This window comes from Poeciliopsis prolifica, unplaced genomic scaffold (genome assembly GCF_027474105.1).
Source record: "Poeciliopsis prolifica strain line A6 unplaced genomic scaffold, Auburn_PproV2 SCAFFOLD010, whole genome shotgun sequence".
Taxonomy (NCBI): domain Eukaryota; kingdom Metazoa; phylum Chordata; class Actinopteri; order Cyprinodontiformes; family Poeciliidae; genus Poeciliopsis; species Poeciliopsis prolifica.
In genome coordinates, this window is record NW_026562385.1 from 11,456,151 (window position 1) to 11,479,750 (window position 23,600).

General features: G+C 39.1%; 1 protein-coding gene across 4 annotated transcripts; it reads left to right on the forward strand.

The window, feature by feature from the left end:
- The first annotated feature begins 476 nt into the window (after nt 1-476).
- On the forward strand, nt 477-19,816 carry LOC129363604 (choline transporter-like protein 2). 4 transcript variants are annotated; one of them, XM_055035802.1, is made up of 22 exons: nt 477-662; nt 9,348-9,396; nt 9,475-9,548; nt 9,638-9,722; nt 9,988-10,072; nt 10,242-10,355; nt 10,457-10,517; nt 10,675-10,798; nt 10,892-10,975; nt 11,658-11,770; nt 12,170-12,301; nt 12,376-12,475; nt 13,154-13,246; nt 13,613-13,697; nt 13,815-14,077; nt 14,944-15,038; nt 15,153-15,256; nt 16,220-16,293; nt 16,366-16,436; nt 16,540-16,628; nt 16,786-16,870; nt 19,142-19,816. In XM_055035802.1, exons 1-22 carry the CDS (start codon nt 635-637, stop codon nt 19,246-19,248), a joined length of 2,115 nt encoding a protein of 704 aa, XP_054891777.1. In that variant the 5' UTR covers nt 477-634; the 3' UTR covers nt 19,249-19,816. The 4 variants fall into 4 exon arrangements, with proteins under 4 accessions (XP_054891777.1, XP_054891775.1, XP_054891774.1 ...); XM_055035800.1 differs by having other exon boundaries at nt 17,264-19,257; XM_055035799.1 differs by lacking the exon at nt 477-662 and adding an exon at nt 7,132-7,285 and having other exon boundaries at nt 17,264-19,257.
- Nucleotides 19,817-23,600: the final 3,784 nt, after the last annotated feature.

Here is a 23,600-nt window from a genome sequence, read left to right on the forward strand (position 1 = left end):
AGAACTATATGGGTGTAATAAAATGGATTCTATGGATTTGTCAGAATATTATGAATTCATTTGTTTTCCGTAAAGAAAAGTGATGATCAAGTGTTTTAATGAGTCATTATTGTTTAAATTCTGCTGAAGTCATAGTTCCTCCTGGTCGCCTTCTTACTGTTGTATTATGAGTCAGAACAGGAAACATTAAGTCTTTTACCATAAATCATGAATGAAGAAATTGAGTACATTTCTTAACATTCTGAAATATTTTCCAGTCTCACATGTTTTGAAGTAAATCAGTATTTGTGTCCAAACCAGTCGTGCAATCTTGAAATAACCCAGAGCTGATAATAACAAAGCAATTGTTTTTATTGACTAACTTAGTCAGACTTCAGCCACTTAACGGTACTAAACATTAACCCGGCCTCAGCCGATGATTGGTTGGCCACCGCGTCAATCATAGCGTCCTGCGCTGTCATTGGTCGGCACACGGCAGCTCGGAAAGTCCTCTGAAATGTTTATGGGTCTGGGAAGATTTCAACAAAGTAACCAAACGGAGGAGAGCGCTACAACAACCTGGAGCCCGAGCTGGAAAATGTGCGCTAGTCTTCGCTTGTGAGCAGCTGGACTCGAGAAGAAACACCCCGTCATCATGGAGCCGGAGGAGAAGAAGAAATATGGTAATAGTTTAAAGCTCCGGGCCACGCTACGCTGTATTTGTTGCCTTATCATGAGTTACATGTTAACCAGTTGTTGGTTGGCTCCGCGCGACACAGTTTCTCACGGTGACGTAGTGAAAGCGTTTTAGACGCTCTCAGTCCCCCGTTTTTCTCTCCTTTAAAAATTAAAACAAATGCTCGTCCTTTGGTAGCTCGTGTGCTCGTGGCTCTATCTCTCGCGCTTTGTGCGTAAATAAACGACCCAACGTGAGGCTTGAAAGATGTTGCGCGCGATGCTTTCGCGTTAAGTTGGGGCAGCACTTCTTGCATTGTTGGGATGAAAAGCGTCCCGGTCTGCGTCGTGCTCGTCCAGTTGCTGCCACATTCCTCAGACTGGTATGGAAGGCAAGCGGGGACAAACTATCTATAGAGCCTATAAGTCAGCTGCCAGTCTTTCTGTTTCGTTTCATACCAAAGCGAGCTTTTGCCAGTAACGATATGTGTGCTGTTAAAAATAGCGCCTTGGTCTAGTCCAAGTATTCATTTCTCTTGAACGTGTTCACTCTTTGTAAGACAGACAGAAGCAGTTGTAAGTTATTCTTTATAACACAGTCTCAGTCAGATTGGACAGAAAGTATCTGTCTTGCTCCTGATTGCAAACTGCATTTAGGTCTGAGCTTTGACTTGGCCAAATAGTTTAGTTTCACTGTTTTGTTGGAAGGTAAATGTTTTCTGCAGCTGCTAATCCCTTTTTCTTTCATTGCTTTTCCATCTACCGTTCCATCATGTCTGATCAGCTTCCCTAATCACAATTTCAACACAGTTTCCCAATTGCGGTGTTTCAGTTAAATAAATAATGCAGCTAAAATCACTTGTGAATGAGTCTGTTCTTGCGTTATTAAAAAAAAAAAAACATGCCATCATCCTCTTACCACTTTCTTATCGTCTTCTTCGCCACTTGCCGTGTTTCCATTATTCGTGTGATCCCAATTTGTGGAATTTTATGGCCAGTGGAAACACAGCTATTGATGATTGAGAATATCCAACACAGTCTGATTCTCCAAAGAAGCTAATTTTAGTGTCTTTTCCCAAATAACTCAAGCGGAATAAAAATGCTACTTTCTTACTTTTTATTGGTCTAAGAAGTCCAAATAACACAGAGAACAGTAGTACTGATACAGTCTTTAGGTGGTCTTGAGGTGTTTGTACAGCATAATGTTTTCCTACGGTTCCCCTGCAGAACGCTGACGAGCAGAAATGAGAAACACAACCCTTCCATTTGCTGGCATCCATTCTCTTTTCCTCCATTGTGTGCCTGCACACACCCATTTCCACTCTGCCTGCCACATGATGGCTAATTGATTCACTTAGCCTCCAAGAAAGTTTGCTTTCTCTTGTTTTAACCTCTTCCTCTCTGTTTCCCTCAGTGCTTGCTTGCAGAAACAAGGCAAGTTTCAGTTTAGTATCATGACATGGAGCGAGGAAAATGCGTTTGCATGTTGGCGTGAGGGAAGTAATTGGCGGTGGCTTCTCTCCACTGCTCACTTTTGTGTAACGACTGTTTCCCCGAGGAAGGGTACTCACAAAAACAAACAAGCTAATATTTCGAAATGCATCTTCGAACCTAAAACTGACACGGAGAGAAGGAAACGGCAAACAACGTAAAGCTCTCCGGAGTACAGTGGAGGATTTTCTGAGTTATTTCAGGGTCTGGTTTGTGAAGAAACCTCAATGACAGGATATGAGAGCAGCTATGCAGACATGCCCTGCTACAGATGACGTGTAATTATGTGCCATGTGTAGAGAAGTGGTTTTGAAACCTGATCTGAGTGCTTCCTTGAAGTTTTTTTGGCCTATATCTGCAGGTTGCTGTGAGCTTGTTTCTTCTGATATTTCCTGAAGTTATATCTAGCAAGATGTGAAAAAAACTTTGATGTTCTCGATAGGCCACCCACAGAAATGTGACCAAACTTGTGCGAACCCTAAACCCATCATCAGCATGTTCAGAGCAGGCTGGAGACAGCTTCCGTCTTTAAAGAATAATCGAACACCAAATCAGGGGTTTCCAAACCGTAGGCCTCGAGAGCTACTGTCTTGTTACCAGGCCTTTGCCAGAGTCGATGGCATCTGAAGACGGAGTGGAGTCGTTCGATTCAGCTGTGTGAAACAGGAAACATGTGAATCTTTTATTGTGCAGTGATTCAATTTTGACGGTTCGATTCAGAAACCAATTTTCCCCATTCAAAAGGTCAAGAGATTCAGTTTAAATTATGTGACTGACGATTTGAAAAGACAGTGTAAACAACTAGGACATTTATTTAAAACAAATCTTCGATCTGACTGTCAGATTATATCAGTGTATCAAATCGGCTGATATTGAAACAAGAATATGTGTGTGCATAAAATTCTCTAACTTAAATCACCAGCTTTAGGTTAGCTTAGCTGCCTGGGCTATATTGTAAATAAAATATATCAAAGAGTTATTCTAAATGTATACGGTGGACACATAATGCTTATGCAGTATTTTAGCAAAATGGATAACTAAACATTTAAAATTTATTCAGAATTTCTATGACTAGGAATTGAGATATTTATTTTATTTTTGAAACAGAATAAATTTTTTTTCTGCACCTTTATTGGAGACTGTACGTGGTAGAAGACAGACGTTGTGACGGTCTTTACACGTCTCTGAAGGCTCAGGTCTTAATGTTTGCATAATTTAACTCTTTAAGCTGATCAGAGTTTCTGGAAACATTTCATTAGACATTTATGACTTCTTGGTTCTGCGGGATATGAGTGTGATACGACAAAGAGGCTTGTCACATGAGCGTGACTCTGCAGTAGCCCTTTATTAAATTACTTTATATTGTTGTACAATCCAAACTATCTAACAAATTCACCCCGTAACCTCAACTTTTTCCTTCTTGGAAAAGTTCGTTTTGTCTTGTGATTTCCACTAGTGAGACGTAAAAAGTCATTGCAGAGCAAAGAACCGACTACTTGGTGCAACTAGTGGACACTGTTCTTACTCTAAGCAGTAAAGGTCCATAAAGTTGTAGGAAGAACTCGACATCATATCATTGTTGTTGGTTCCCGTTTACAACATGTCCTGTTACTTGAACCGTAATGTTAGTGAGGTGTAGTGATCCAAGTGTTTGTTTGGGTTCCAGGAATAAGTTGAATGTGAGGAGCAGCTGAGGTGTTGTGGTGGCACAGGGGTTAAGCACCACCGCCTTAGTCCTCAACTCAGCTGTCGCGTGTTCGATTCCCAGCCTGGTGACCTTTGCTGCATGTCTTCCTCCTTCTCTCATTACCCACTTTCAAGTCAATTCACTATCAAGTAAAGGTCACTAGAGTCAATAAAACCTAAAACAAAAAACAAAAATTGTGATGAGCAGCATAGTTCTTGTTTTCTTGTTCAGAGCTAAAAGCAGATATTATTTGTTACACTGTAGATTCCTGGCAGCGGAAAGCAAGCGCCTATATTAGACCCAAACTACCACCACTACTGAAACGGAAACAAACACAAAATATGTCACTTCTGACTTCTTAAGCAGTGTGGTAACTTCGAATAGCTTTGTTCACACAGCAGCCTGTGTGAACAGGCCAATATGTTCTTTTATGTTCTTTTCAACCACCAAAACATCTAATTTGTGCCACTTCCATTTGTGGTGATATCAAATTGGATACATTTCCAAGTATTTCCAAAGTGTCTGCGGTTTCACTTCGCATTTTATCCAACATTTACGTAAATGCGCCGTAATTGTGCACCAGAAGAAGCCAGATGCGGTAAATCTGGATGTCAACGACGGCTGAACGAAGCAGTGTCGACACTGTGGTCAGCCAAGTCACTTTGGAGAAAACAGAGGGCTTTCTTAATTCTCGAGAGGATTCCGAGATTCATGGATAGTTTGTTGTGTTGCTTCCTGTGTAGCTCCATAAATAGATCTGAACTTGGACTGAAAAGTGAGGATTGCGTTCAGAAGTCCCTAATGAAAGACTGTCACAGAGTTAAAAGGTTCCCAACCCAGTCATCTTGTTAACAAATCCTGGCATTAAATCCCAGCACACTTTCCAGCCAGGTCATACACACATCACAGAGCTTTCACGAGCCAGAATGGACCAGTCAAAGTCCAGACCTGGATCCGTTGGAGAATCTATTCAGTCTGACTGAGCTTGAGCTGTTTTGCAAAGAGGAATGTCCAACAATTTTGAGTCTGAACTTTAGGTTGAATGTAAATAAGCACCACACACTTTGCTGTATTATTATTTTCACGTCAGCATTGTGTTTTACTGTGGAAGTTTGAGATTATAAAATGACAAAAATATGAAGAAGTTCTGGGGTTGTGGACACTTTTGCAACACACTGTAGTTGCACGAATGCTTTTGACTGGGAGATGACTCACCACGAGCGATTTGAACATTTCCGTCATTACAGAATGTGGAGGGAGGAATCAAGACAACCAGGGGAGGGAAGTCACGGAATGTTGGGACTCATCAGCTTCAGTGTCTGAAGATGACATCAACTCCTTGGGTTCAGGTTATTCTAATGAAACGTTTTCTTCGGAATTTGGGCAAAAAGTAGATGGTTTTTTTTTGTTATTTCTTCCCATTTCAGCAATTTTCTTCTTTTTAAATTTTTTTTTTTAAGGATATTTCATTGATGATAACAGCCTAACACTGTGGAGAAAGATTAAAGGTTCTCAATGCTGGCATCAGTCATAAAAGTTGTGGTTCTACCTTTGAAACTCTCTAATTAGACATCATCCCACATGTCTGACGAAAGGAGCATTTTGAAATCAGAGCGTGGGATTAGTTTCCCAGTTACGGCCTCTGATGTGTTGAGTTGATGCCAGAACTCAAACCAAACCTTGGAATATCAGCATGTCCCAACGGCGATGGCTCTGCATCTGTGGGGGTGGAATGATATCACAATCCAGCGGTTGATGACTTTGTTTATTTATGTAATTGGATGTTTTTTTCCCCAGAGAAACGATATCAGAGGAATGCTTGCCAGTTGGAAATATGCGTGAATGCAAATTGAGGCTATCAGGTCTGTTTCATTTAGACCAAGTTAAAGTCAATGTGGACAATGTAGAATAATAGAAATGTGTTTGTTGGCACTGGCTGGTCATATAAGGCATGTCCAAGATTTTTGAGTTTATTACATCAATAAGCACTGACAGTGTGCCCGAGGATCAAAGCATATTCCTTATATCTCTCATTGCATTCGCTGTTCAAAACATTTTTTTACCACATGATAATCTCAGAAGTACGTTCAGTTTATCCTAACCCTCCTTTTAATATGTGACAAGTAAACTTAGGCCTGTCGTAATGAATCAGTTAATTACACAATTGATTAAAACAAACTCAATAATTACCATTTGAATGATTCATTGTGTTTCTCTACCAAATACTGCATGAAGCAGTCTGGTTCTTTGTTCTCAACTAACCCTTTTTTTGAAGAACATTTTTGTTTAGAGAGACTACATAATTTTTTTTTTTTGCCATTTTTTTTTTTTTTTATTCTGGGTATTTATTATAATATTCTTGCATTGTAATGCCATTACCATTATGTTACTAGAAAATGGTCTTGAAGCAACATTATTACTGTTTGTCGCAATAACTTCTGGGACAGTTTGTTTCAGATGTTCTTATCAGACAATGACAACCTGATTAAATACAAAGAGATGCTTTTGAAGGATTATTCAATTTCTAAAACATAATTAAAAAAACGGCAATTTTTGGAAATATGGCAATGTTCACTAAGTAAGCCATGTCTGTCACAAAAACAATAGTTTTTAAATGTAAAATATTGAAAAAATATTTTTTTCACCTTACTGTACATGTGCGAATACATGTAGCAAAACATATTTGAACAGCAAAGTATTGCTGCTGTGAGAGCTGAAATACTGGCCATGAAACAGGAGCAGGCCAGATGGAAACTTTCTGTCATTTCATTTTTTTCCTCCTTTTCTTCTCTCCATTAACATCTGAGGAAAACATTTGCAACACTTTGGTCCGTCTGAGCTTTCGTATAGAGCTGGAGTAGAATGCATTTGATTCAACACGGTCTAAATGGAGAACAGAGGGAGGAGATCAAAACATCCGGTTGACATTAAAGACGGCAAAACAAAAAAACAGTAGAGCTGGATTTTTAAATCGTTGACTCCCAATGCAGTGTCTAAAGGTTTCCACTAGGGGGAGAACACGCAGCACATTCTGCTAACCAGCAGGAGATGGCCTCAAAACCCCACACCTCAAAATCTAAACACCTGAGTTTTCCATTCTTTCTGAACACATCCCATAAATGTCCTCTACTCCCATCATCCCTATCTGTTCGTATGCTTTTATGGGTGTGTTTTAGTTTTGCTTTTTTTTTTTTCATTTCTATATTTTCCCGGCTCAGTGGGGAAAGGGTGGAGACTGGTACCGTGCAGGCAGGTGAAGCAGTTGTTTTCAGACGAAACAGAAGAGGAGGAGGAGTGTTGCGGATCATTCAGACAGGTCGGACTGGTTTTGGGCTCCGCTTGCGCTTCTCTCGTTCATTCACCGGCAGGAGCAGAGTTAACTTTTTCTATATATCTTAACCTTGAACGTGAGCTTCGACATGTCCGAGGAGGAAGAGAGCTATGGAAAACACGGTAATGACTCCTCAAGCCTCCGTTTGATCCGTGCTCGTCAGAGTTACGTTTGTTTGTGAAGGAAACTGAGTCTCAGTGTGTGTTTGTGGGCAGCCAGCTACTGTTAGCAGCTTTTTTTCCTAATGCTCAGGTGTGTCAGAGCAGCAAGCTGGACTTTAAATCTGTCTCCAGTGGAAACTGATTTAAAGTCCGATGGGATTTCAAACATTCATCTCATAGCTTGACTTGACAGCATGTCAGACGTGACAATCTCAAATGCCAGCAGACATGAAGTATGACACTCATGCCCCTTCTTTGACAGGAAGTGGTCGGAGGCTTGCAGTAACATTTGCTCCAGATAAACACATGCAGACATATAGGAAGATATAATGGCAAGGCATGAATTTATCTTCACGGTTTAAACTAGTGATTTATTGCAGTTTGCCCACTGCTTCACCTGCCTGCACATCTGGTCGGGAGTTTACTAAACTGTGTTTTTAAACACAATACAGACCCATATTTTGATTGATAAGCTTCTTAATAACTTTCATCTGGATTCTTAATTATTATTTTTTTAACATCCAAAACACAGAAAGTCAGAGTGAATGGAAGGATGCATGTCTAGAGAGATGTCCCTGTCTGCCGGGTCCCCTCCAGGTTGCGTCCTTTCCCCTCTTCTTTACATTTTGTGTACGGATGACTGCCGCAGCCGGGTTAATATTAAAATTTGCAGATGACTCAGTGATAGTTAGCCTTCTGCATGATGATGAACATGCTTGGCATGTTTATCCTATGTTCATCTGTGGTCGATGAATTTGTTGATTGGTGTGATAAACCTTTTGTTTTATTAAATGTACTGAAAACAAAGGACATGTGCGTTGATTTTGGACAGAAACCCCATAACACAAAACAAACAGTAATTAAAAGTCAGACAGCAGAGACAGTAGAAAACTACATATATTTTGGGACTATTTTGGATAACACGTTAACATTTACCTGTCATTCAGAAAATCTACAAAAAAAGGGACAGCAAAGATTATTTTGCTGTAGGTGTGTATCTGTGTGGTGCATTTTAGGTTAAAACCATTTAGTGAAGAAACCAAAGGTAGTAAAGTAAGTAGATACTTCAAAATAAAGTTTTACTCAAGTATAAATTAAAAGTATAGTCCCCACTGTTTGGTGGAAAATAAGTTCTGGTTCAGTGCTCCTTATAAACATGACCGGTTTAGTCAAAGTAAAGCACGGGGGCAGATTTCTCATGGTTTTGCTCCGGATTAGTCACTGGGGAGGAATTCAGTAGGTTGCCAGGCATGTTGCACTTGGAGGGAAACGTCAGCTGGCAGAATAAAGGCAGGAGGAGAGGAACTGACTGTTTCTCTCCTCAGTGACCTGAAATCAGTCCGATCTATACAGAGTTACACAGGGTGGGAAATGCAAGCAGGTTTGGACAGGAATCTGTACTTAAAGCCCCATGAAAGCAGAAATTGGTTCAATTCTTAGCTCTTGTTAATTTAGAACCACCAAACTAAAAACCTATGCATAAATGCTGGACAAGCAATAAACTAATTATTCAGGCAGTTGCTGAAATAAGCTGGTTAACGTTGGTTGGTTAGTGAAAGTATATAGCTGTATATGGTGATTATATGGTGATATTATGTATGTAAGGCTGTCACTGTTAATAAATTAATTGCATAAGTTAAAATGAGTTTGATCATTTTGATCCTTTTTTTTAATGAGACTTCATAATATATTTTATTTATGGGTTTGGTTGTGTCTGGCTTTGTTTTTGTCTTTTTTTTTGTCTTGACTATTTAAAATATCTGTTCAAGTGCCAGTTATTTAGAAAATTGAAATTTTAGTGTTTTTCTTTTTTTTTTAAGAAAATGTCTGAGATTAATCTAAAAATTTCTGAGGTTTCTGGTGGAAATTTACACCAGACCTTGATGCCAGTAACTTTTTAAAAATGTATTTATTCCTTTTTCCCTTCCATAAATCTGGTGGGACGTTGTCGTTCTTAAGTTCATGCTTCCAGTTCTCGCTGCAGTAATTCTCTGACATTCTGGATGGTCTTTGTTTCCTGTAGGTGAACCCTTCAAACACGACCCCTCCTTCAAGGGACCCATCCACAACAGGTGAGGCCAGAACCGCAGGGTCGGATTTCTCATTGTGTCGCTGATGAAAGCTCTCATTCACTGTTTTCTCCTCTCCAGGTCCTGCACCGATATCGTCTGCTGCATCTTTTTTATTATCGCTGTAATGGGCTATATTGCTGTGGGAATACTTGGTAAGAAAGTATTCACAGTCTGGTTTAAAAAAAAATTTAAAATCCAATTATAAGTTGTAAATATTTACATTGAATCTTTGTGCTTACAGCCTGGTCCCAAGGCGATCCAAGGAAGGCGATCTACCCAACAGATAGTAGAGGAGACTTCTGCGGACAGGCTGGGACTCCACTTGAGTGAGTTACTTCTTAAGCAAATCTAGATATGATTTACACTGTGTAGTGTATAAAAAAATCATATTTAAATTAAACAAATTATGCTTAGCTTGGTGGAGAAGGGGGGTAAGTAAAGCCTAGTGGCCTGTTATGTTTTTAACACATTGTGGTTTAGGCTTTGTAAATCGGCATCAGTATAAGAAATCCTTCAAACCAACTTTCAGTCTTTTTCCAAAAAGGTTGCATAAACTGTTGTTGACCAGAAAAATGTTCTTTGTTCCCACAGGAATAAGAGGAAGTTGTTCTACTTCAACATCATGAAGTGTGCCAGCCCCATGGTGCTGCTTTCATTCCAGTGTCCGACCACACAGGTGTGAAGTCAGCCATCTTTCGTCTCCTGCTGTGTTCAGAGAACTGGGGAAACTGGGATATTCTAGATTGTATTTCTTTTGCATCACAACTTTTGCTTCTTTTTCGTTGGATGCCGTCCTCCCTGCTGTTATCTGTGCTTGACAAAACTTTTCCAATGTTGATCCTTAGTTGTGTGTGGAGAAGTGTCCAGACAAGTTCATGACCTTAGCCAAAGCCCATTTAAATGACAAAGACTTTGATTACTACAAAAACTTCTGCAAGGAGACCGTGACACGTTCAATGGTGAGATGGCGCCTGCTTAAAAAATAGTTCAGTCCCTATATTATTACAGATTTATCTAATCACAGTTTCGTCCTTTGTCTGTTTTTGGTCCTGTATTTCAGAGTGCACCAGATATTCTTAGAGAAGGTCTCTGCCCCGCTATGCTGATCCCCAGCAAGTCATGTTAGTGGATATTATACTCCTGAAGTTGTTGCATTAAATGCACACAAAATTGAACTTTGCAATATTAAAAGTTATATTAAAAACTGGTTTTAGAACAGATATATGTATATATATATCATACTGCTATACAGCTCAGTGTGGTCCTTTCTTTCTTTAGTCACCCGTAGGTGCTTTCCAGATTTGGGCTTAAAAGGAGGTGTAGTGACTGTCGGAAACGAAACCAAGTTTAAGGATGAATCTGGAAAGATGAGGGATGCTAAAGATCTTGTGGATGGAGTAAAGTGAGTGCACAACAGATTCAAAACACCACAAAAGCGGCCATTAAAACGTGCCAGCGATCAGGTTTCATGGTTGGGAAATGAATCTCTTCTTAGGAATGCCACTGTGGTCATGGAGGCTCGTCAGGTGGTCATGAAAATCTTTGAAGATTACACTCAGTCCTGGTACTGGATCCTTATGTGAGTGTCTATTTCTCCTTATCTCTATGTATTCGTTTTCTACTTTTTCTTATTTAAAGGGGAAATATTATGTAAAATCAGCAAAAAATATTATGTAAAATCTCAAATAGACTAAAGGATATTTGAGAAATCCTTCAGTCTCCGTTGGCCACCATTCAGCTGTGCAGAACATCTCAATGGACCTAGCTTCGTCTTTGAGGACAAACTTCCTCAGCGGTGCCGTTTACGAGCTTCTGCCTCACAGAGCAGCTCTACCCCGAGATTCTCCCACTCAGCTCCTTCAGACTAGCCAGCAGCAGTTAGCAAACACCTGGTGGAACTGTGCATCTACTGAGCCCAGAGGAGCAACTTCTCAGAGCATCGCTGGTAAAGACGTTGCGAAAGGTTTAATAGAAGAGCCATGTTGTGATGTCTTCCTGAAGGTGAAGTTGCAGAAAGAGCATGAGCTTTTAAAGAGACAGATACCCAATTTCAAGGAGTTTAATCACAAAGTGAAATTTGTTGAAGTCATTTTGGTTATAAAATGCTTTATAACAAAAATGAAGCTTTATAACAACTGATGCTAACATTCTTGATTGTGTTTTAAAATGATACCATGTGGCTGGAAAACCCATAATACTTCCCCTTTAACTGAATTCACTGTGTGTGTTTCTGTGCCTAATGTTTGAGCCTTCCTCTGCAGAGGGCTGGTTCTCGCCATGCTCCTCAGTCTGCTGTTCATCGTCCTCATGCGCTTCCTGGCCGGCATCATGATCTGGATCATCATCTTCGCTGTGATAGCTGTACTAGGATACGGTAAGGGCTGAAAGCGCACAGTCGTTCTGCTTTTCTCCATTTTATTCAGATTTTCTGTGGTTCTGCTTTGAGATGCATTTTAGAAAAGTTGAGCAAAGTGGATTCAGGAAGCTGGGGCATCTTTTTGTTCCGTAGCAACTACCGTACAATCTGTCAGAGAAATTGGTATTGCAGAACCAAAGAAGGAGCGGTGTGGAGTTCCGCAGGGCTGATTTTTAGAGCGCTGCTCAGAACATGAGTAACATTCTTGAAAGTTAAGCTCTTTGGGGGCATGTGATATTTTTCAGTTTTATTCTAATTAACCTAACTAATATTGATGAGACTTCCTATGGCTGTGAGTTGGGGAAGCTTCTACTGTTCCCACTGTTCTACTTGTTTTCCATTAATGTGCCACTTCAGGAATCTTCCACTGCTACATGGAGTATGCCGACCTGAAGAATGAGCCGGGCGCTAACGTGACCCTGAAGGAGCTGGGCTTCCAGACAGACTTCACCATCTACCTGCAAATCAGACAAACATGGCTGGCCTTCAGTGAGTGACTAGAAACCTCCACCTGGTCTCTGTTGTCTGGCTTCGATGAGCTCACACTCTTTGACTTGTGTTAGTGATTATCCTGGCCATCATGGAGGTCATCATCATCCTGCTGCTCATCTTCTTGCGGAAGAGGGTCCTCATTGCCATTGCTCTCATCAAAGAGGCCAGCAAGTAAGATTTCATCAGGGTACTTTCAAAAACATAACGGCGCGTGCATCACATATTTTTAACATCTCGATCCTTTAGCTTCCACACCACGACTGGATATCTTTGCAAACAGTTAACATTTGTATCAATAGGCGAAAAGGTCAACTTAGTCTTTTTTTTCTACAAAAAATATTCTCTCTTTCTCTGCTGGTATCTTTGAAGAGTACATCTCATTATGATGAAAAAAATAAGTTAATCGGTTTTTAGTAGTTATTGTAAAATAATCATCTTGTATCCTTCATGTTGTACTGTTTCGTTATTTTTTTTGTACATATTTGACATGTGAAATCAACTTCCACACATGTCAACACAGAAATTATTTAAAAATAATTCTTGTGCTAAACTGAAATTTCCAGAAATATCTTAGCCGAGTGACAACATAATTAAGTTCACCCTGTTCCAGCTGGAGAACTCGCGTATTACTAGAACTCGGCAAGAATGAACTTCCAGCTGTTCTTGCTGGGTGCGTACTTGCCAAGAACACAAGAACGTTCTTGAGCGTTGAGAAACGACCAGAGAAAGTTCTGGTCATTGCCATAGGAACAGCATGACGGGAACACTTTGGTACTGTCTGAAACCGTGGTAGACCTCTGCAGCAGAGCCTGGACCATGCTAACCTGGACTTCTCTTCTTCTTCTCCAGAGCCATTCGATATATGATGTGTTCCATTTTTTACCCGCTGTTCACCTTCTTGCTCCTGGCAATAGTCGTCGCTTACTGGGCCGTAACTGCTGTGTATCCTTCATGTTATACTGTTTCGTCTGATCCTTTTTGACATGTGGGGGATAAACAGTTGCATATAGGTGTAGTAAACCTGCACGGATCTGAAAGTAAGGAGTAACCCCCAATGTGAACCACTTGCCTTCTGCCGACTTATGTCAAAATGACTTTGTTCTGTTCTCTGTGGATGATTCCCGTAGGAAGATCATTTGTGAACTCTGACCTCCTTTATCCTTGTAAAAAATAATTTTCCTCTTTGTGAATATTGGTTTTGGTTTAATGTTTCAAAAAGTATCCTTCACGTTAAAATGCTGATATTTGATCCCCCTAGAGGCCAGCGGTGAGCTTTGCTCTATTGTTGCATTTACCTTGACAGAGCAGCTTCCTGTCCACTTCCAATGAGGCCATCTACAAAGTGGTCAATCAGTCGGCTTGTGTGCACTCTGGAGAAGTTTGTGATCATGCTGTAAGTTTTCCACTTACTCTCACTATGGTCCTTTTCTTTTTAAAAGCTGTCCCCAGCAGCTTGGTGCTAATTCTTCTAGATCCTACGGATGCAGTCACTCCTACTTCTGTTTTTCAGAACTATTCCACAAGTAAGATGAAAGCAGAGTGCCCGGATTCAGAGTGCAATTTTGCCTTCTACGGCGGAGAAACGGTTTACCACAAGTACCTGATTGCCCTGCAGTTCTACAATGTCTTCCTCTTCTTCTGGTGCGCCAACTTCGTCACCGCTCTGGGACAGATGTCTTTAGCTGGGGCTTTTGCCTCCTACTATTGGGCCTTCAACAAGCCAGATGACATCCCCGCCTTCCCGGTGTTTTCCTCCATGGGGAGATCTCTAAGGTACGTCAACCTCTGTGAGCTAACTCATCCTTTTTGAGGGCTACACTATAAATCAGACTAGATTTTCCATAAACTTTTGCAAATTGGCAACTGTTCTATACTTAAATGTGAAACCAACCAGAGAACTTCAGTAGATGGAAAAAAGTGACTTCGTTATGAAATATCTCTTTGTTATGAAATAATAAACTATTGACTAAAGTTTCTGTTTCTTTTACCCACTGTGAGTAACTTTATTGAATGAAGAACACATTTGTTTAAACAAAATTTCACCAGACACAGACATGCAGTTTTTGTTAGTTTCAGAAGTTTTATATTGAAATACAATATACAACTGTATAAGACCATCCAATGTTGCTCGGCTCTGCAAGGAAGGATTGATTTGGATACATTTTACTTTGTCTGATTTTGGTACATTGTAAATGTTTTTCATTTCTTTTGATCTATGAAATACTTTGTTCCATCTGATGCAATTTTTTGAAATATTAAAAGTTCTTTTGATTAGTTACTCAGTACTTTATTACTCTTTTTTTTACCAAACACTTTTTTACTTTGGAGGAATTTCACGGTTGTTTATATTTACTCGGGTAAAATATGTTGAAGTTGTGCTACTCTTACTTGAGTACAATTTTTGGCTGCTTTAGCCACTTCTGCCCCCAGGCCACATCTGCACCTAAATGGTTAACAATCGTTACCCCAACCTGGCGACTTTTTCGTAAGAAAATCTCCCAAAATTAGAAACGGCAGGTCAGATTTTGTTTTTAAAAAATCTGATTGGCCTGAAAACTGCAATCGGTGCACTTTTACTTCTAAGCATTAATATTTGCTTTATTTTCCTCCTCTGTTTGTGCCCCTTTTTTATCCGGCAGGTATCACACAGGGTCTCTGGCGTTTGGTTCTCTAATCTTAGCAATCGTTCAGATAATCAGAGTTCTGCTGGAATATTTGGACCACAAGCTGAAAGGTGTGTTTCTCTGTGGAGCCCTATGTTTGTTTATTGCTGAGACTGTGACATGTCCTTGAAATGGTTTCTAAATGGCTCGGGCTTAGATTTGACTCTTGAATTTGTCATTGACAGGAGCCCAAAACAAATGTACAAAGTTCCTGCTGTGCTGTCTGAAGTGCTGCTTCTGGTGTTTGGAGAAATTCATCAGGTTCCTGAACAGAAACGCCTACATTATGGTGTGTTTGGTTACGATGTATATTAAAGGTCATACATTAGAGCACACTAACCACATTTTATGCAGTTCTCAGTGATTTATTAAATGTTATATTATTTAAAAAATGTCAAGAATGAAGAGAAAATCTTTGATCTGTTGTGCGTTTATTTCTTTTAATCATTTACGGTAACTATACAGGAGCCTTTTTTCCTATTGATCCTTAATCAGGACCGGATGCGATGTCATACTGTGTGTGAGAAAGAGACCATCCAATATTGCTCAGAACTGCAATTAAGGATTCCACAAATGTCAATGGATAGGATTAGTAGAAATGTTACCAATAATAAGAATAAGATTCGTAATCAAGCTAATTGCAGATTGTGGGTTTACCAGAAAAATCCAAATACAAAGTTTCCAGCTCAGAACTTTTGTGTATTTTTAATTTTTCATTTATCAGCATCTTAAAATCTATGTAATTAATCAATCTTAACAAGCTGAAGTCCAGCTTTGGTTAGTAACTGTGAAAGCCAAAATGTTCAATAATGGGATTTTGTGGATTAAATTCAGAAGCTTAAAATTGTTAGATTTTTTTTTTTGTGTCCTCTCTGTGCACCCCCAACCAAAATATAAAATCTTTTCTGAGTAACCCTAAATTAGTTTCAAATTCTTCTTCATCTTCTTTTGTAAATAAATGTTTCGTTAAAGATATTTTTAAAATTCTTTTTTTTTTAAACATTGTCAGGAAATTACAGCTTTTAGGATTTAAGAAGCTAGCAAAACATTTACCTCTAACTAAACCCAACCCCAGCAAAAGCAAATGTTGGCAAATCTTTTCCATTTTGATGACCTGTCACCCCAAAATCTGACTTGAGACTCAACATTCCTCACCAGCCAAGATTTGTTCTTTGTATTACAAACAGCTCTGCCATCATTTACTGAATCAAGATTCCCCTCCCTGTTGTTTATGTGCATGTTTGGCCTCTAGGTGGCGATCCATGGCAAAAGCTTTTGCACCTCTGCAATGAATGCCCTCAATCTCCTCATGAGAAACGTTCTCAGGTAATTGTAATCTCATGGTGTGAATGATTTATTTTTATTTCTTTTGTCTTAATAACCTGTTTAATCCTGCAGGGTCGCTGTCGTAGATAAGGTGACGGACTTCCTGTTGTTTTTGGGAAAACTGCTCATCGTTGGGCTTGTGGGTGAGTCGAAGTCACTTTCAAAGTGATGCACAAAATCAGTCTCCACAACACAAGCAGAACCACTCAGAACCAGTGTTATTGAATTGACTGTTTTTCTTCTTAGGGGTCTTTGCCTTCTTTTTCTTCTCTGGAAGAGTGAAAGCCTTTGAGGATACAGCTCCCAACCTGCACTATTACTGGGTGCCAATCCTGGTGAGCAATGCTCTTTTTTTAAAAAAAAGAAAATTGATCAATTTTCAGTGTTCACGGTTGAATCTGTTCAGGAAGAAGCCTGGTTTCATTCCTTGTCTTGAACTTGGCTGTGTTTGTATTGATAATGACGGCCCATGGCTCGTGTTTCCCCGTACAGACCGTGGTGATTGGCTCGTATCTCATCGCCCACGGGTTCTTCAGTGTATACGACATGTGTGTGGACACACTGTTCCTCTGTTTCTGTAAGTCAATACGGTGCTATATTGTTCAGCAACTGGCTCCATCAAACTTTTCCCAACTTCACTCTTGGATTTGGTGCTTTCACTAATTCTTATATAATTTTAATATGGTGTACAACAGGCAGGTTTGTGCATGACTTTAACATATACAAACTTGTCTAATTTGTTCTGTATTACCTGAAAGTTGTTGCTGCTTGCTGATGAACTTTTAATTTTCAAAATCTGCAATGTCTTTGGGTGCTTTTGCTTGCCATTTGACTTTCTTTCTCTGTTTTTGTCTCTCCTCTCCCCCCTCTCTCACTTCCATTTCTCTTAATCCTGCTATTTCTCAATCTGCTAATCTTTTGCTCCACCATTTTAACACGCACTCACACACACGTACACACATACATCAAGGTGAAGACCTGGAACGTAATGACGGCTCGCCTGCCAGGCCTTATTACATGTCAACAACTATCCGGGAGATCCTGTGGAAGGGCGAGGTGGCAGGTCAGAGTGCCTGTCCTGCACTGCAGCCGCAGGATGAAGACGGGCGCTGAAAAATCCCCGGGAGAAGGACAAACTTTAGAGATGAGGACTTTGTGCTGAATTAGAAGCACGACAAAAAGTGTGGTGATCAGAAACATTGATGAACAATACGACGACAAATTTCCTTCAATGGAAACATATAGTTACGCATAGCCGTTGAAAAGCTTCCTTTTTATTAATATTAAAAAACTTAAGGTGATGATCAAATGTAAAGTGTCCGATACCAATACAGGTATTGCTGTATCGGGTTAGTTCTGCCGATACTGATCCAATACAGAAAAATGGTGCTGAATTGACTTAATATATATATATTTTTTATATCCAAGTGTGCTGGTCGAGTACAGCTCACTTAAATACACTGATAGCTTAAATACACAAGCTTGGTCAAACATGTAAAAACACAACTTTAATTTGTTCAATCAGTGCAGCAAGGACTATAACAGCTAATGTAAAATAAATTATAAAGAATCTAACACAAACAATAAGTTTACCACTTTGGTCAAACATGTAAAAATAAACTGCAACTTTCGTTAAAATAAATAAGGAATGATTCAGCACCATTTTACTTACGTGGTTTGGGAAGACCAAACCCCATGACTAGTTTTCACTGGCTCAACAGTTGACGTTTCCATTGCTTATTGATCATTGAGAAATTTGGCCACTGCATTATCGTTTGAGTACTTTTGTAAAATGTTCAAAAGTCTATGAAGTGACTTATCTCTGACAGTATGGGATTCTAATCTGAAGCGTTTTTTAAAGTGTAGCAGCACAAGAGCGTACTTTTCTTCTTTGGGGGGATTGTGTTCATCTCCTCAGTTAAACCAGTGGGAAATCTAGCTGCCATTTTGACACTTTTGCCTTCTTAAATGGTTGCTTCTGCAACCAGTGGAAACTTGACGGCCATGATGTGCCTCTGGTCCTCCTTTTCTACTGAAACGGTAAAACATTAGGTAGCTTTAAAACTAACCTCCAAAAAACTACATTATCCTGCACTTTATCTCAACACTAAGCCATATTTCATGTTACTTTATCTGCAGCTGTGTTCCATTGACCATATAATTGCACAATTTAACACTTCAAAATTAAAGATGCTTCATAGAAACACAACAATTTTGGAAAAATTCTTGTTTTTTGATGAAAAGTTTGTTAGAATGCAGTTTTGGCTTATTTCCCAAAACTGTAATTGAAACACTTTCTTTGCATCACACAAGTCACATGATCAACAACCGGGCGTTGCAATTGGCGCAAACCACAAAGACAGGAAGTGGTAGGAGGATCATGGCACGTTTTTAATGACTTATCATGCGAACAAAGGTATTCACATAGAATTTTAATTGATTTTCTGATTTAACTGAAACACTGCAATTACAAAATTTCTGGGGCGTTTTTGACAACAGCAGAATATTGACAAAGTTTTGAGATTTATAATGGAAATGTAGCTACTGACTTTATGATTATTTTCTGGGCTGTAGATGTTTGATAACTCTTCTAAACGTATTGTTGGAACAGTTTCCTTATCCACATGAACAGTTCACTGTGATGAAGAATGAATTGAAAATGACTACGACTGCATGTTTCTGTTTGAACTATTAAAGCTGGATGCCTTTTTTTCCTATTAAACAAACGAGTCTTTGTCTCTAAAACTTCCCCCTTCCTATGCTTTTTGAACTTTTATTCTTGTTTGAAACGATTCAGCTGCCTGACTGGGTTTTTTGTTGTTGTTATTTTTAACTACATCTTTTTCAGTGGAGGACCTGGAGAGGAATGATGGGAGTCCTGAGAGGCCATACCTGATGCCTGATAGCCTCCTCAAGATCCTAAATAAGAAGAACAAGAATAAAGCAGGGGAGTAGATCATTTGATCAAACTGTACAGCTCCACATGAGACCCGTCCGTTAATTCAGAGACTGTGGCTTTGAGGAACACTTTGCCAAAGACGAGAACCAAAGTCCCTGAATCGTCAGGATTTGCTCAACGTCCTCTCATGTCAGATGTATTTACTTCGTAATGGATCGGAGCGTCTGTCTGTGTCACACACCCATCATGTCCGTGTTATCCTAGCTTCCAAAGCTTTCCGGTTAAGTGAATTTTTAAAGTCTAATATAGACTTATCAGTTATTTTTGTATTGCATGTTGTTGAGAGCTTTTTTTTAATCATGAAAATTTTCTTGAGCATGTTTTATGTTGTTGTGTGAAGGTACACGGTAACTTCTTGATGCTTAAAGTGCTTTTACAACTTCATGTGTGATCTTATTTTATATCTTGATGTTACTAAAGCCATCACAATGCCAGGTAGGGGCATCATGGGAAGGGTTTTATTAGATACAAAAGCACAGTTTATATAAATGTACAGGTTTGTGTTTGGGACATATGCTGTATTTGTTTAAAAATAAAATTGCTTTTCATATATATATAAAACTATCCCAGAGTCATTGTAGTCATTCACAACTGTCTCAGCATCTTTGGCTTTAATCATACAGTCCATATATTCTGTTTCTGTCCCAGTAGTACATTTGTGCTGCATTAAATAAATGTCACCGAAGTTTTACAGTGTGTCCATGCATCCTTGGTCATAAATTCGCACACCCAATTAAAGCCTGGGAAGGTCTTAATTTCCTTTTGTTTGTGTTTTTAAACTTGGCCTTAAATTCGCTAATTACAAGTCTTAAATTTTGCCATGGCAGGACCATTTATTTTAGAATAATATTCTTTGTGTTTGTTTTTCCGCCAGGCAAAGGTTTTGGTCGCGTACAGATCTTCAGTGCTTTCTGTATCTCAAGTCAGCAATGACAAGCTGCTAATGTGCCCCTGCTGGTCAGGAAGAGTTCTTTTGTGTCATAAGAGCAAATTTACTGTCAGGTGACTGGAAGACATTCGTCGTCGCCATTGTAGAGAGCATGTACAGAATAAACTGAACATATTTTCTTCTGTACATTTCTGTTGTAATTCTTAGTCGTAAAAAGTCTTAAATGAGCAGAAATCCTATTTCAGAAGATAAAGAGAAGACAGTGAAGTCATTAGGAAACCACACCTAGGCTGTTTTAATGCCAAAATGGTAAGATATGGGCCAATAAAAACATTTAAAACAAACAAAAAAAACGACCTTGGTGGAAATGTTTTGACACCAACAAATTTTAGGCCTTTTAATATCACGAAAGTGCAAAAACTGTTTTATATCTGAAAGTCAACTTTCAGATAAGAGTTAAATCAATGCAAAACATTTTTAAAAAGTCATAGCAGAGTCGGTTGAAATTGTGAGTAGCGATAGAATAAGTGCATTTAACTTGAGGAGCCGTCTTATCTATTTCTGCCATAAACCCAAAGCAAGAAATTTACACTTTTAATCAATTACCAGAAGTCATCATTGTGACACTCACAAATATTTTATCATGTTTTGCTAATATCGATATCCAAATTGTTTTGTTTTTTTTCAAATAAAAGATTTAGAAGATCTACATTGGGAACTACATTACATGTAGTGCTACGTGTCGTGTGTACCACCTGGGGGCAGTAGTCTTTCAGATAGGGTAGCTGAGAATTGAGTTCGGAGGTTTGACCCAAACCTTTCTCAACTCACACACTTCCTTTTCTCTTGTTCATTTTGAAGGAATTGGAACAAAAAGCTGCCAGCCGCTCCAGTGAAGCTGGCTGCTGACATTCAGTGAAGTAGTTCTCTGAGCACACTGCTCATGACAACAAGTGCTCGTCATGAGGCTGATGAATGTGAAGACTTTCAACAGGTATTTTGGGCCTTGAGCTCCAGTGATAAGGAACCGTCTGTCTGCATTCCTAAGTGCTGTTCCCCATTGTTTGTCAGCTTTCCTTCCAAGTCTTTGACTTCCTGACTCTAAAGTCCAAATGCCAGATATCTATGAATTTTACTTTGCAATAATTCACAGGGACACAGTGGACTCACTGACAAGTGCCTGCCTGACATTCTTTTAAGCCAATCGGGACCGAACTACTTACCGAAAGAACAGTTCATTCGTGGAAAATGCTCAGACAAAAGACCTTAGATGTAATTTTCAAGACTCTCTCCCAAAAGCATGGAGCTGCTCTTTACAGATGCTATTCGAAGGTTGGACTTAGACATGAAGTGAGAATACCTCAATAATGAGTCTTTCTCGTCAACGATAGAGTTTACATTTTATTGCCATGAAAAGATGGTGGTGTAAAATAGAGAAATACTTTGCGACATACCAAGCCAAGCTCACCTTGCGGCACATTTCAGGAGTGAAAAGTCAGCAAAATCTGTGAAGAAGAAGAAACCCCAGAAAACGCTACAACCACCAGCGAAAGGGCGTTTAGACCGAGGTTGAGATTATTAGATTGAAAACTGCAAAACTTGTTAAACAACCTTACCGACCAAAAGAAATTGATCTTTATTGGCCAGAAACTAGATTTTGTTTTTTAAATTTAGTTCAGTATCCAACACGATTGTATGTAAAACACACAGTAATCACTGAAGGTACAACATAACTCTGGTGTTAATGCATGTTTTTGCTGGCTACGGACATGTTCCTCTAGTGTTTAAATGTGTCAAAAGCAAAAGTATTCATTGACACTAGCTGGATTTGCTAGCAGTTGTTCTAGTTATTTTACCTAGTTGTTCTAGTTTCTGACTTCTTTGCGCTTTTTGGATGATTGGTATGTCACTTTGTTACCACGGTATGTATAACCTGTCAGAAGCTGGTTAGCATCTCCAAAAACTTACATTGTACCTGGACTGCCCTGGTATATGTTGTCATAAGATTGTCAATACTGAATTTTCCTTTGGGATAAATAACATATATTTGATAAAAATCAATTTATTCAATTGAACTGCATGGACAAATAACTTGGATTCCTTACTTTAAAGTAAAAGTGTGTGTAGAGGACTTTTTCATTTAGCTATTTTATTATTATTATTTAATTTTTTTTATTGGAAAGATCTTTTGAAGCAAAAGATCACATAACCGGTCTATAAATTATGATTATGTTATGATTATGTGACTATAATCATAATAGAAAGTAGAAAACCTTTAAAATACCAAATTTGACCCATTTTAACTTTGATGCTTGATGACTAGTGGATTATGTTTACCAATTAGGAGATTTGTAAAGGTAATCTCTAGATTTTATTCATGGTCAAAATGCAAATGCACACCATACTAATCTCAGTTTTACATTTGTCAAATCTGGGGATAACGATAAATCTTTTTCCTTCCAATTCAATAATTACATGCCACTTTGTGCTTATGCGTTTTGGTATAAAATCCCATGAAAATACATTGAACTTCATGAGTTGGAATGAGACAAAATGTATGATATATAATTGGCATGTTCTGCGTCACGCATGCACAGAGCCTGTGAAACGCAGCGATAATGATAGAAATGCAAAGTGAAACCTTAGTGGGGCCCCACCCAGCGTCAGCATCAGTGTCTTCTCAACCGGTGACGACGCTGGGAGGTTGTTGTAGCCGTAACCCAAGCTGCATTGTGAGGCACGAAGAGGATCGGAATGTCACAGTAACAGTGTCAGTGCTCTCGTTGCCACAAAAGATATGAGCATCATTATACGCACGAGGGCTGAACCAACTCATATTCATTCACTTGATGCCCTAAATATTCTGCTGTTAGTGGGTTTTCTATTAGAACGGGAGAAACAAAGCAGCAAGCTGTTGCCCAGAAAATTGCCAAAAGCGTGAAAGAAAAATCTTTCACAAAACAGATGAGTGTGTTACTTTGTGGCCACACTGAGGAAACAAGGGCTTGGAACAAGGTGACCTATAAACATTTTATTGAACTCTTAATTCAAGTGTAGGAACTAGTACACCTTCTTCTGGAGGATTCTGCAGTCACCTCAAATGTGAAATGCTGTCTTGGCATCAGTGTGAAACATCAACTTTATCTGACAGTCATATGCATTTTCTCGTCTCATGAGGGTTTTCCGTGCTCTTTGTGTTTTGTCATCACGAGGCTGAAAGTCAAACATTTGGTTATGTTTGACTTTCTACTGATTTGGTCATCTGGTGGCATAAAAATAAATAAATAAATAAATAAATAAACCACAACAATTAGAGACATTACAAGGTGTTTCTTTTCAGTTTGTTCTTTGATTTTAGGTTTATTTTGTATAAGATTGTGTTTTAAGTGATTGTGTTAATGTTTGTGCTGCTTCACTAAGCTTTTACAATGCACCTTATGGACAAATGAAGGTTTATTG